This window comes from Mizuhopecten yessoensis, unplaced genomic scaffold (assembly GCF_002113885.1).
Source record: "Mizuhopecten yessoensis strain PY_sf001 unplaced genomic scaffold, ASM211388v2 scaffold371, whole genome shotgun sequence".
In the NCBI taxonomy this organism is placed as follows: Eukaryota; Metazoa; Mollusca; class Bivalvia; order Pectinida; family Pectinidae; genus Mizuhopecten; species Mizuhopecten yessoensis.
This window is the reverse complement of record NW_018403513.1, coordinates 900,777-914,666: the sequence shown is the minus strand read 5'-3', so window position 1 is coordinate 914,666 and position 13,890 is coordinate 900,777. Positions and strand designations below refer to the sequence as shown.

Genomic DNA, 13,890 nt, shown 5'->3' with positions numbered 1-13,890 from the left:
GCCGCTATTTTGCTACTAAGTTCTAATAGGCCGATCTCACTTAAAATTGGTCTAGGAATGATCAGCTCATGGTCCTGACAAAGTTAAGTTAACATTATACTATTTTTTACTCAAATTGGTACATATTTCAACAACAAAAATAAATACTGTAGACTCAGGTGACCGTTAAGGCCCATGGGCCTCTTGTTTAAGGTTACGAAAGCTTTACGATCCGGAACAATTATCTAATAATTTTAAAGAAGATTTCTTATCATTCTAATGACAGAAAAAGCTTTTTTCAGTTGTTAAGGCCGTAGCTATTTACATAAATTTTGTTTGAACACTGGTGCGCTGATTTTTATTTTTGCCGGTCATGATATAGCTTGTAAATATACTACTGTACAATTGATTTGCAGAGTATTAAGTCTTGTAGATATGAAATGTACCGATGAGCAGTAATAGTATTCAAGTAACAATGTGATAGTTTGGAATACAATATATTTTCAAAGACATATTTGACTTCAAATGCTTATTAACTTCTATATCTTGTGTATATTGTTAGGAAAAAAATATATTGTAGGTACAATATATAAAACTAACCACAACTCGTCTTTTACCGTGCGACCTTACAAAAAATTGAATGAACCAAATACATGTTATTTTCCTCTCCACATCATAGGCAATAATTTATGATTGGCACCTTATTATATTACATACATATATTAATCGTCTTATGACTTACCTTGAACTTTTAACCCCTGTCAAATCCGATTGGTTTCAACCCGCTGTATTAATGAATGGGCGGTGGGGGGTTTTTCTTACGAAAAAAGTAGATCTACCCTATATCCTTACGTCCACTAAGTTTGAGGATTTACAAAATGTTGGTTTACGGTACTAACACTGTGTTCCCTAAAGTGGAAAATGTTAATATATAATTATCTACTTACAACGACGGAGAGCTTGTCACGGCTCCTTACCGGAACAGTCGCTCGAATAAAGCTCAAAGACTGACAGTGTGCCCAGTGGTACAAAACACTTCAGTGAAAGAAGGACGAGGCTAAGAATGGTAAATACAGTTATCCCCTAATTCAGGAGCGATTGACATACATTGCGTTTGCAAAGACGAGTGAATATATTTCTGAGTTGTTACCATTTTACCATGAGTTTATGAAAATCCTTACGCATTATATACACTTTCCAGTGTATAACTCTTTTTGTGGATGTATGATTTTGACGACAAAACTTTAAATTAGACACCAGCTGTAGTATATCAAGGCACACGACATTTATGAACTGTTGCAGGTGTTTCTGATAATGTTTTTGATATAACGGTTTTATATTAAGGTAATACAAAATTTAGCTAATGGTAGTAAAAGTTATATATGTAATATCCTATGAATAAATATCTGTGTTTATCAATGCTTGTTGTTAAACACCTCACCGGGTTAGCTCACTTCTATAAACCCGATTGGTATCTTACATAAATAATAACATATTGTAATCTCATACAATTAATTCGTACACGGAATGTAAAGCCACTGTTTTATTAGTTATGTGGTGTTGAATTATCAAAACAATCATAGTTGAAATAGATGAATGTTGATTTTCCATAAAAACGCCAATTCTATACGGAGATGAATCTAAGAGCATGGGTTTATTTTTGCATCATTCCGCACATGCTTTGAAATAGGAAAACACTATAGTTAAGGCTGATAATTTCCTTATGTTAAAAAAGGTTCTTAACGCTACGACTAGCTGCATTTAATAATTAAACAGTAGCACTGGATTAGTTGGAAGAATAGGTCAGAACCGATAATGTACCTGTCTTCTGTGCATGTATACAGAGACATCTCAACATACAGTGTAATTACAATTCTGTACCAATCGTTAAGAATGCGTTAAATAACTAAATTAAAAAATCGTCTTTACTCATTAAATACTTTGTACAGTGTGTGTAACCTCATTTCGAAAACGCAATATGTTACTTGAAATGTACTCAAGTCCGTTATATATAGTTCAAGCTAATACCAACACAGTTGAGAGATTACTTTGGAAGTGGTCATTTTACCACTCCTGTGTTGTACTCAACTAGTTTAAGTAAAAGTTTAGTAGAGATAACGTGTACTTACAGTGATTGGAAGCGGACTATAAAATCAAATGACAACCCGTTCTTTTCCAAAATAAATCGACATCATCTGTTCTAATGATCAACAAAATCAATAAAAGAAGTTAAAGTGACTATTATTTCTAGGACAAGATTTATTGAAGAAAATTTCAAAGAATCTGACCAATTACAGAAAAAGCAATATCCTTTTTAAGGTAGACAGTACTTTTTTCACGCCTAGGCAGAATTATTTTAAATATGTAGCAGTAATGCCGTGTTAATTAAAGTGCCCCTTTTCAGGAAAATTTACGAATAAGCGTCCAGGAAGTTTATGTTTATGTCCCAACCATTCTGATGAAATTTGATTGATTCTTCAGTCCACAAGGAGACAAACATGAACATATCGCAGCCTCCCAAAATACACACACATACACTACACGCATGCATCTTGCACACAGGGGAGGCCTTCCTTAAATGACCTTAGCTATTAATAGGACATTAAACAAAATCAAACAAACAAACATTGTTGTATTTAAAATAATGATTGTAATATTATCGTAGACCTACAACCTTAAAAAGTGTATTTGGGATGAAAACTGTATACAGGATCGATTGGATGAATATAATTACACACTTCAACGTATTTTTCAGAGCCGATTGACCCAAATAACTAGGTCACCATTCGGGTTCTGTGACATGAATTGACTAGGAGTCGATCAACATCATCGTCGTTCTGTTATATGTTTCCTGTAATGCTGGTACGCTTTTGTACAGTTCTAAAGAATGTATTTTAATTAAATTGCTTAATATGTTTAATGTAACTCACACGAATGTGTCCCTACAGGTAGGGCGTAAGAATTGTACCTGGTGCCCCCATTGCATGATCATAAGAGGCGATTACCTTGAAATAACATGGAACTTGTGCTCCGGACAAACTTCGGTATTTAAATTAAACAAAGGGCCATAACTCTATATATAGTGGGGCACGAGAGCTAGTTCTAGTGCACTGCACATCTTCTGTGGGTGATGCAGGTAAACTTCAAGTTTGATTAAGATATCTTTAATGGTTTAGAACTAATGCTCCGGACAAACTTCGGTATTAAATTAAACTGAGGGCCATAACTCTGTATATAGTAGAGCACGAAACCTAATTCTAGTGAACTGCACACCTTCTGTGGGTGATGCAGTTGTACTCCAAAGTTTGATCAAGATATCTTTCACGGTTAAATATTTACGGGCCGGACAAGAATGTACTGAAAATGTTGCACTTATTTGACCTTTGACATTGAGGTGAAGGTCACAATGACCTAATTCAAGTGCTCTGCACACCTTCTGTGGGCAATGCATGCATACCTAAAGCTATCTTTAACTGTTTAAACGTTACGGCCCGGACAAGTTGCGATGAGAAGAACCAGTACTAATTCAATATGTCTCCCTTCATTCGAAGGGGAGACATAACTAGCCACGAATGTGATTCGAACCTAGGATATATCAATCAGAGAGCCCGTAAAATGCAACAAACAGCACTGTATTCAGTCTCCATAAAGTGTGCTCATTGCATCAATTTTAATTGTGAAGAAAATAATGCTATTCCTGGCAAGGCTATCCACATTCTTCTTCTGATTTATTAATTTTTAAACTTTTACAAAATTGTTCCGAAGATAAAAAGGCATTTGTATTATTAGTTTCTTCAGCGATTCATGTTAAGTCATTGAAAAACTATATGGGTCTCATGAACATGTTATTAGATTAAATGTATTGAAGTATACAACCCAATCAACTATAAAGATACATTAAAAAGCTCTCGGGACAACTGTGTGCGCTAACACGATGAGTCGAGCCAATCGAGTCAAATTCATTAGGTGTTTATAATATAAATTCGCTTAATGCAAGATGTATTTTCGGTGGGTTGTTTATACTGCAATGACAACAAATTGGTTTAAGACATGATTATAATATGAATATCTACTGCTTTAAACCTTATTGCCGCTCCGTAAACATCGTGACATCATCGATTTCGAATTACGATTTATTAACTTTTTCGAACATGGTATGGATTGAAGTTGACAGACGCAACATTAACACTTATTTGAAGGTTCCAGGAACATTTATGTATTCGTAGTCGTTTAGCAACAAATTCAATATTTTAGCAGCAAATTAGTCTAAATGTGAAAATGAGAACCGTAAACACACAAAAACAAATATCGGTTTTTCGGAAAAAATAATCATTTTTTTATACTTGGCACTGCATTTCAAAAAATGAATGAAGGTGACATATGTAGAATGGTATCAGTTGATGTATGCAACTACAATGCAGATTATAGTTCATCTGCACTGCTAGAGTATTCTCTGAAAGATTTATATTCATTTCTAATATTGGAGGCCGATCATCCTCCACCAGTAATCCATTCTCTTTAATGAAGCTTCGGCCTAGTGATGCCATTGGGGAAAACACAGCCTTGAGAAGTAATATTCTTAATATCAATTTTTTGTTGTCCTTCAGTGCCCTAAGGAGGACCACCTATACAACACTGGATTCTTCCCGCCAAAGTAAGTTAACCTGTAATTAATGGCTTATCCTTTAAGGATTAAACACATCATTCCCCTTGTGAGCATAATTTGAATCCCAAAAAAAAGTCATCTATCATTTATGCACCATCAGAACCCGTTTAATATTCAAAGAAAATACCTTCAGATGTTTTAGAATGAACAGAAGACGGACAACAGAAGAACGACAGGAGACGGACGCTGCGCCATAGCAATTAGCTTCATTGAGAGAGTGCGTAGATGAACTGACGAAATATTGCATTTGTGTCCCATATGGAATTTTAAAAAATGAGAATATTCTTACCTAATATCGAGATACTGTTCGACGTTTTCGGCATGACGTCATTTACCACACTCATAAACACAGTAAATGAGAGCAAGACCGTAACAGCCAGCGTCATCTTCTCGCCCGTATTCATGGGCAGCATGAATACCAGAACATTTAGCAGAGACAACATCGAGATTGGTAGTATGGTGGAAATAATGTAATACACAGGACGTCGTCTCAGTTCCAAGATTGCTTCCGCCCCAGGAAGTATCTCGCCACTGTTGTAAGATCCATCCTCGGGGGAGTATGCCTTTACAGAAGTAGTAAACAGATCCCACTCCCCATTGGGGTAGTAACCTGTCACGTCAACGCTTCTTTTCTCCACAACAACGACCATTGATCTGTTTGTATGCATCCAAGACATCACACGAATGGCACAATTCTGACTGTCAAACGGGTACTTGGCAATATTTACCTCACATATTGTTTGCATCACAATCCCGGGTTCCCAAATCAAGGTGCCTTCTGAGTCCAGACTGATCAACATTTGGTCTATTCCCAGGGGATGATATCCGAATGCCCTGTTAAAAAATAAATTTCCATGATATAATGACAATACAGATGCATTGTTTCAAGCATACTTCTCTTCATTTCTCATGAGGAATGTGCATCTTCTAAACTTTTGAATTTCCGATTTCAACACTACCATTAAGGTTTTTTTTATTGTGGGGTTGTCATATTCGTGAATTTGGTGGTACCTTTTTGTCGGCAAAAAATACAAAAAGCGAAAACGAGTAGCAAATTGACCAATACTTACCACAGCATCTTAACCAAGGACTACTTAAAATAAACGATGTCTATGCATTTATTTTAATGTCTCTTTAGAGGTCAACAATAAGTTGCATCAATGTCGGGGATCAAATCCTAGCCCCGACAAGCACACCCGAGTTCAAGTGCAGGCAAACCCTCTAGACCTCACGGCTGAGCGAGATAGATGATATTGTATTGTACCATCTTTTTCTCCGTCACAGGAGAATATATTTGCATTATACGATACGATATGAAGCGTTGTTATTTTTGCGATACTGTTAGCTCACGGCTTATTTCTGAAAACTTATTTTCCTAGCTTAACTTTACGTGAACAGAAACACGTTTAATGTTACAAATTCGTTTCTGTTACTCTATTTTACTTTATTTAACTTTTTGCCTCAATTACCTAAATTTGTCATAATTAGTAATACCGTCGCTGGCCTCAGTTATTTTCATTATTACATTCCCTAACTTTATTAAGAGTATTTGCATCCCCTAAAATCCGTTTACCTTAATAACAAGCCTTGAAACAAAACCCATTCAAGTTTCCAAATGTCTTTTTAATGACATAATAACTTCAAAAAGAAGGTCTATAGAAAGGCATTAAGTATCTGGCACTGACAGTTTTCAACAATGTTCTAACTGTAGAGGATGGTTTTATAAAGTTAGCAAAAACGTCTATGGCACCGTAGCACATGTTCCAAAGTCAATATTTGTTCAAAAGCTTCTCTGAAAGCGCATCAAGTGGCAAAGCTTTTGAAATGCTTCCTTAAAGCCTACAGCATATTTCTAGATACCAATAACAGGTCTTGTGAGCGATCGATTCCGCTCTCTGCCAAATCCATATAAAATGAGAAGAACTTACCATGATGATAAAACAAAACAAACTATACTGTAACATACTTCTAATTCAGAGAGATATTTATTTTTCGTTTATTTTCGACGAAGGTCGGTGGCGGTTTGCAATATATCAGGAATATCTATACAAACGTAAGTGCACTAGATTCTGTATCGCACATTTGCAATACAAAACAAGAGCTGTAGGAGAACAGCATAGCTCGTCTATTAAAATTATTTTTGTAAAAAGTGTTAATAGTAATTGGGCCATTGTCGATGGCACCGGACCCCCCAATACCTAGCCATCAACCTCCTGGGTTCATATAAATTATCCGAAAATGTTGTGCACCATACATAAGTCTACCATGTCTCAAATTATTAAGTTCCTATTTCGGAGGAGATGTCGTTTAAAGACATACTGTCAAATTTACCCTTTTGGCTACGCCCATCTGTCCCCTGAGGGGTCAGGGACTTTATTTGAACAATCGTTAATCCTATTTTCGTCAAGATGTTCACTGCAAAATTTGGTTGAAGATCTGTTCAAATTTACCCCTTTTGGCCCCGCCCACCTGTCCCTTGGGGGTCAGGGAATCTATTTGTACAATATTGAATTCCCTTTCCATAAGGATGCTTCCTGCCAAATTTGGTTGAAATCTGTATAGTAGTTTCAAAAGAACTAGCCCTTTCCCTAAGACTTTAGAACTTTAATCAATTCCAAAAGCAAATATAGTCCAATTTGTTGCTAAGGAACCTCCAAGCAATTTCTGTAACCATATTAAAATATTGAATTAATTTAAAATTGAGTTAAACACCAAAACACAGCTTGCCCAAAAACTATAACCAAGTTGGACGACGACGCAGTGGGTACTGCTATAGCCCCCTATTCTTCGATTAGACGAGCTAAAAATCGTCTTTCCTCATTGCGATCGGAAAACATTTAACCTCCGTTGAAATGCAGAGATATAAAAGACAAATTGAGCAAATAATGGTTTGGTTTGGTTTATTATTGTTCAACGTCCTATTAACAGCTATGGTCATTTAAGGACGGCCTCTCCTGTGTGCAAGATACATGCGTGTAGTGCATGCGTGCGTGTTTTGGGATTTAACGTCCTCGCAACAGCCATGGTCATATGAGGACGCCTTCCGAGGGAGATATCGCTGGAAAGTGAAAATAGTAACGAAAACAAGACAGAAGACACGAAAGAAAGGAAAAGAAAATGCATTGAAATCGGGGCATCAGATCCATTTTGATCACTTCCGTGTCAAGGCCATATATTTAATGGATTTAATCATTGCAAAATGGAATTATTGATCAACGAATAATAAACCAACTTCATTACATTGCCAAAGCAAAGGAATTGATTTTTCATATAACTGTTAACATCAGGAAAACATTTAGTAGTTGTTTCATGCCTTAAAACATCTTCTCCTTATGTTTTAGAGGTAATGAGTGTCACTTGTATTAAGCGATAGTTCAATTGCCTTTCTTCCGTGAACGTCAAGACAGGCAAAAGGGGACGGATCTTATGTCATAAAAAACTACATTCTAGAACAGATCATCTCACTCACAAAAGAGTGGAGGCGTTCTCAAGCAAGGCCAATTATTCCGGGGAATTTAGTTTAAGGATGTATTTTGATCAATGTGCTGTAGAAAGCCTTAAAGCCAATCATGGCTGTTCAGTTACTGTGAATAGTATAACGACGGGAAAATGAGGTCAATTTTATTGTACGAGAGACAGGGATTACTAACAGAAGTCAGACCTCAATGTGTCAGACAATGTTTTGTTGAAGTACAAGAATGACGAAGACGATGAAATAATGAATTAATGAAATAACGAAATAAAGACAAAACGAAAGGCCCAGAGGGCCTGTTTCGCTCACCTGGATATCTAAGCAATCATGGCAAAATATTTTCCAAATGAGATCCAAGGGAATAAGGCAGACCCCAAGTCCAATCCTTGTAGCATATCTGTATTTGATTTGTTTATGCCAAGCAATTTTATGTATGTTTATGGGGGGGGGGGGATCTCAACTGTTTCCAAGCTGCTGTGACTCAGAAACTAGGTCCCTAGGGTTGTGGCCAGACCACAGGATCAATTATAATATCATGACTGCATTTGTCTCTTTTTGCCAAGTATTTGTATATATAGTTTTGGGGAGGGGATCTCAACCGTTTCAAAGTTATGACCCAGCGGTTATGTCTGCAAGCATGGGGGCAGACCCTGGGGTCAATTCTAATATCATGACTGCATTCGTCTCTTTAAGCCCCAACAATTGTATATATAGTTTTGGGGTGGGTATCTTAGCCGTTTCAAAGTTATGACCCAAGGGTTAAGTCTCCAAGGTTGGGGTCAGAACCTAGGGCCGTCCTGGAAGCAAATGTGCATTCCTCTGTTTCTACTCAGCAATTGTATATATGGTTATATGGTGGGGATCTCAACCATTTCCAAGTAATATTTTTTTTTTGCCCCCACCCTTTAGCCTGGGGTGTCAACCCCACCATTTGTACAATTTTGAATCCCTGCCTCCCATGAATACTTCCGACCAAATATGATCAATATCCATGGTATAGTTCTACGAAAGAAGTCGTTTATAGCAATATAGCCAAATTGCCCCCTTTTGGCCCTGCCCTCAGCCCCCTGGGGGGGTCAGCCCCACCATTTGTACAATTTTGAATCCCCACCACCTAGGGATGCCTCCAGTCAAATATGGTTGATATCTTTCTCTTAGTTCCAGAGAAGAAGTCGCTTAAAGCAATATAGCTAAATTACCCTTTTTGGTCCCGCCCCTCAGCCCCAACGGGGGTCAGCCACACCATTTGTACAATTTTGAATCCCTTCCTCCCATGAATGCTTTTGATTAAATATGATTGATATCCAGTGCATAGTTCTACAGAAGAAGTCGATTGTAGCAATATAGCCATAATGTCCCCTTTAGGACCCGCCCCTCAGCCCCCTGGAGGTCAGCCCAACCATTTGTACAATTTTGAATCCACACCACCTAGGGATGCTTCCAGTCAAATATGGTTGATATCCATCTCTTAGTTCCAGAGGAGATGTCGCTTAAGCAATATAGCCAAATTGCCCCCTTTTTGCCCCGTCTCTCAGCCCCCTGGGTGGTCAGCCCCACAATTTGTACAATTTTGAATCCCCACCACATAGGGATGCTTCCAGTCAAATTAAGTTAAATTCCACCCAGTTGACGGACGGACGGACGGACGGACGGACGGACGACGGACGCCACGGTATGGCATAAGCTCACCTTGGTCTTTCGGACCCGGTGAGCTAATAAAGACAATATCAAAATTTCAACTAATAAGAAGGTCGGAATTACAAAATGGTGTCTGCAGTAGTATTCGTAGTACCAGTATATGCCCATGTATCTATTTGAGTAATACGTATTCAACCAACATTTGTTTGTTCGGATCTAGTGCCAATATTGGATCACACTGTCGTTATAACTTATGAGACCTATATCTATCACCTTAAGTAATACGTATCATAATCTATTTTTTCTATATTGTGATACAGCATGTCCAATTTTACCGTTTGATTTTATCTGATCATTTTTGTTCCCATCTTTAACCGTACCTGTATCGTATGTTAAGACCTGTCTTTTGTGTCAAATATGGATGTTTTTGTTTATGGATTTTGTATTGTATTATTGTTTCATGGTGACTGTTTTTCTCTGTTTTATGTTGTGATATGTAATCATGTTCCTGTCTTGATAAAGTAGCAGACCGCCCTGAAAATTTAACAAATCTCTTTGTCTGAACTGTCGTTATTACCCCTTTTTCATATATATATATAGTACCTAGATATACATACAAAATTTGATTGAAATCGGATAGTATTTGTATTTTGGTAACTCAGAAATCAGTATTTCGCTGTCATTTTCTCAACAAAACCCCAACAGACCCGCATTGGAGATCACATTATCATTATAACACGTCTTTGCCAATTTTGAGCGAAATCGTTCAATATCTAAATGTTCACCTATCAGAATCCATACTTCTGCACCCATTTTATCATTAAAAGTAAATTTTAAGTGTCTCTGTAGTTGCAATGATGCATTGGGAAGAATACTGGTATGGGTCAAAATCAGAAAAAAAGAGAACCATACACATCACCTTTGCATTGACCTTAGTGTACAACCATAATTGTGTCATTCATTTAAAAGTCACGGCGGCCATACTGGATGACCAATCGGAAAATGTGTTACTCCAATTACATATGCCTACCAATGCTCATGTAAATAATAATTAGAAGAAGAGGAAACACAATGTAAAAGAATATACTATTGAAAATTTCACTTGGTTAATATGTATAATCCTACGATAATATAATCATTACATTAAACATAACATAACCATAGCATAACAGACAACCCGAAATCGGACCAAATAAAATGATATCATGAACACAACAGGTGCATATTACAAACAAATACTTATAAGACCTCAGCAACCTGCATCATGTCTAACCGAAAACGAGCGTAACTAAACGTAATGACAATATGGTGCAATACAATACTGACTTAGCTTTCTTTTTCGCCAAACTTAAGTTTTATAGGTGCTTTATTACTCCGTACTAAAAGTAAATATTTGCAATACTGTTCATCAGAGAAACTGATTTGTCAAGTTGAACGAGGTTCCATTCATTATTATATGTCAGCTGTATCAGAAAACAAACATTGCTACTTCGAGGCTTTGTTTCACTTTTTAAATGGCGATAATATTATTTTTTTAGTTCATTAACGTCCATAAAATATGTTCTCCCTTAGTACAAACACATAAGCATTCAAGTATATTATTCCTCAACTTATCTTTTGCGTGTTGAGGAATAATGTATCTTTATCGTACCTGTCTCATATATCTACGAATAACGAGCTACCTACAATAAGATTTATTTTTTCCTGTTTCGATTTTTTCTTGCATTCTTGTATACGTTATAATTGGTTTTCGCACATGAATTACAACAGACAAATAATTCGTATATATCCTTTGGGAGGTTACGAATACATTGCTTCCTGATCGAGAATTCTTTCATCAATTTACGCTTCAAACATATTTCATATCGTAATTAGTTTGCGACGAAATTCCTCGTATGCCCATCGAAACCCCCAGGTGTCCACAGCAACATTTTCAAACGATGCATAATTGGATACAATATATCAAACACGGCTTTGTTACCACTGTTGTTTCTCTTGTTTAAAAAGACACAAGTAGACTTGTAGCAGACATATTATGTTATAGGCATTTCTGTCATTACGTTAGAACAAAAGGTCACGTGCTGTGTGTATTCCATAAGAACTGATTCGTCTGTCAGTGGCAGGTGACAAAGCCGAAACGTATATGTTACAAATGGTAAAATTCAATTAAAATGTTTATCTGTGGGCAATAAGTCTTTACTAAATGGTTGAACTATGTTTGTGCATTGAAGTATTTATTGTTAGAATTTTGTCGTTTGTAACAAGTTAGTGACGGATCTAGCACATCTCCTTACGTATACTAACGCATATGCTTGTTTGAATGCATTGCTTAACATTTTAATTCAATGTTCACATGAACATGGTAAGGATCCCAATTACTCAGGCCAAAAACATGCGTGTTATATGTATCAGGGGTACACATTGGTCGGGGGCAAAACAAGTTTAACCAGATTTACTTTCTTTTAGTTTTTATAGTCGTTTGGTTTGGTTTGATTTAGTATTGTTTAACGTCCTATAAACAGCTATGGTCATGATGCATGTTTGTAGTGCGTGTTTTTGGAGGCTGCGATACGTTCGTGTTTGTCTCCCAGTGATAGCGCGGAGCTGATGCCGACTTTATAGTGCTACTTCACTGAAACATACTGCCGAAGACACCCAGCAGGACACCTCACCGGGTCACATTATACTGTCTTAAATCATAGTGAAAGATACATTACCGTTCTTTAACCAATCGGGGTAGTCGTCTAATTGGCGTTTGTGTTTCACGTTTACTGTTATCTGTGTATATCATAAATACTTTTCTCTCATTACCCTGTGTGTAAGATAGAGCTGTCTAGGGTAAGAAAGGGGTGTAGGAAATTTCTATCATACACTTAATTTCACGTGACGTGATGTCACAATGGCTAATAAATGACGTGACGTCACGAATTTGGATCTTTCCGATGCCGCAATGCGGAAGAGGCGACGTGATGAAATAAAAACCTTTTACGATATATTTACCGTAAACGTTAGAAAGATGTGATCAATTTTTCTGCGAAAACTTTGTTTTAAAATATGGGGTATGCTAAAACCTGGCTGACAGATTTGTTTTCGTCTCAAAAGCTTATGGGAAAAATTGATATTTTCAAAATGGTCTAAACGCATTTTCGTGCTTTCTGAGCTTATCCTGGTGGTTAGAAGGAGAGAAAAATATCCTTTCATGCCCAAGGGTTTTACCAAATTTGAAAACCCCTCTGGTGGAATTTCCCCATCCTACACTACACCCCTGGGCATGAAAGAGTCTTTAAGATATTACCTTCTTGTTAAAACTTTTTTTTATTTTCGTGTTTGCTTGTGTATACCGTAAAACATTTAAGTTACACGTTTATTTGAGACATCTTTTCTACATTTATCTGCGGACTTTGCAACAAACGTCTGTATGTGTAAATCGTCAAATGATATATTGTTTTTAATTTACTTATAAATTTGTTACTATTAAAAAGAAAACTTGTGGAAATGTCAATTAGTTATATGACCAGGTGTCGCGGAACGGGAAGCGTCTTCTTATGCTTAATCGACGGTTTCCGTAATGTTAACCCGGGTCAAATAGTAGTAACGTCACATTTTCAAAGTGAGAAACGGTGTAGTGAAAATAAACCGCAGGGCACACAAATGAACATAATAAAAAGACTGCCTTTAATATATCACACGGAGTAGAATATTTCCCTATAAGATCATGATGACGACCTTTAACCTAGTCTTCATTACCATGGTTATCTCAAAACTGTGTATGGTTGTTAGTTTGTCCCTTAGCAATCGACATCATAGAAATCGTGATATTCGCGTGAACATCGACACTGAACTATCTGTGCCTTATATATACTTGTTCTGTTTTTCATGTTGTAAATAATATGTTCCTATTGGGGTAAGCAGCTGATATTAAAGAGTCGGAAGTGTTCATGATTTCAAGTTGAATTGAAGCACTTGGCGAAGTAATTTTGCCAGTTCTTATAAACTGTTCTATTTGTATTGACAAAAGGGGGAAATGACCAGTAGAGGCGCACACTTTGTTTCAAGTAAATACCAACTGTATGGTATTGCCGCCGAAGTCAAGAAACATTGTCAACAATGAACTCAATCATTCTTACAATGCCGT

At 36.8% G+C, this 13,890-nt stretch overlaps 1 protein-coding gene across 1 annotated transcript in view; it reads right to left on the bottom strand.

The window, feature by feature from the left end:
* The window catches only part of LOC110447150 (neuronal acetylcholine receptor subunit alpha-2-like), an 87,179-nt gene that overhangs the window by 22,327 nt on the left and 50,962 nt on the right, over positions 1-13,890 (bottom strand). Inside the window, exon 5 of the mRNA XM_021492637.1 lies at positions 4,935-5,479. Within this exon, the coding sequence (XP_021348312.1) occupies positions 4,935-5,479 (545 nt within the window). The remainder of the gene's footprint in view (positions 1-4,934; positions 5,480-13,890) is intronic.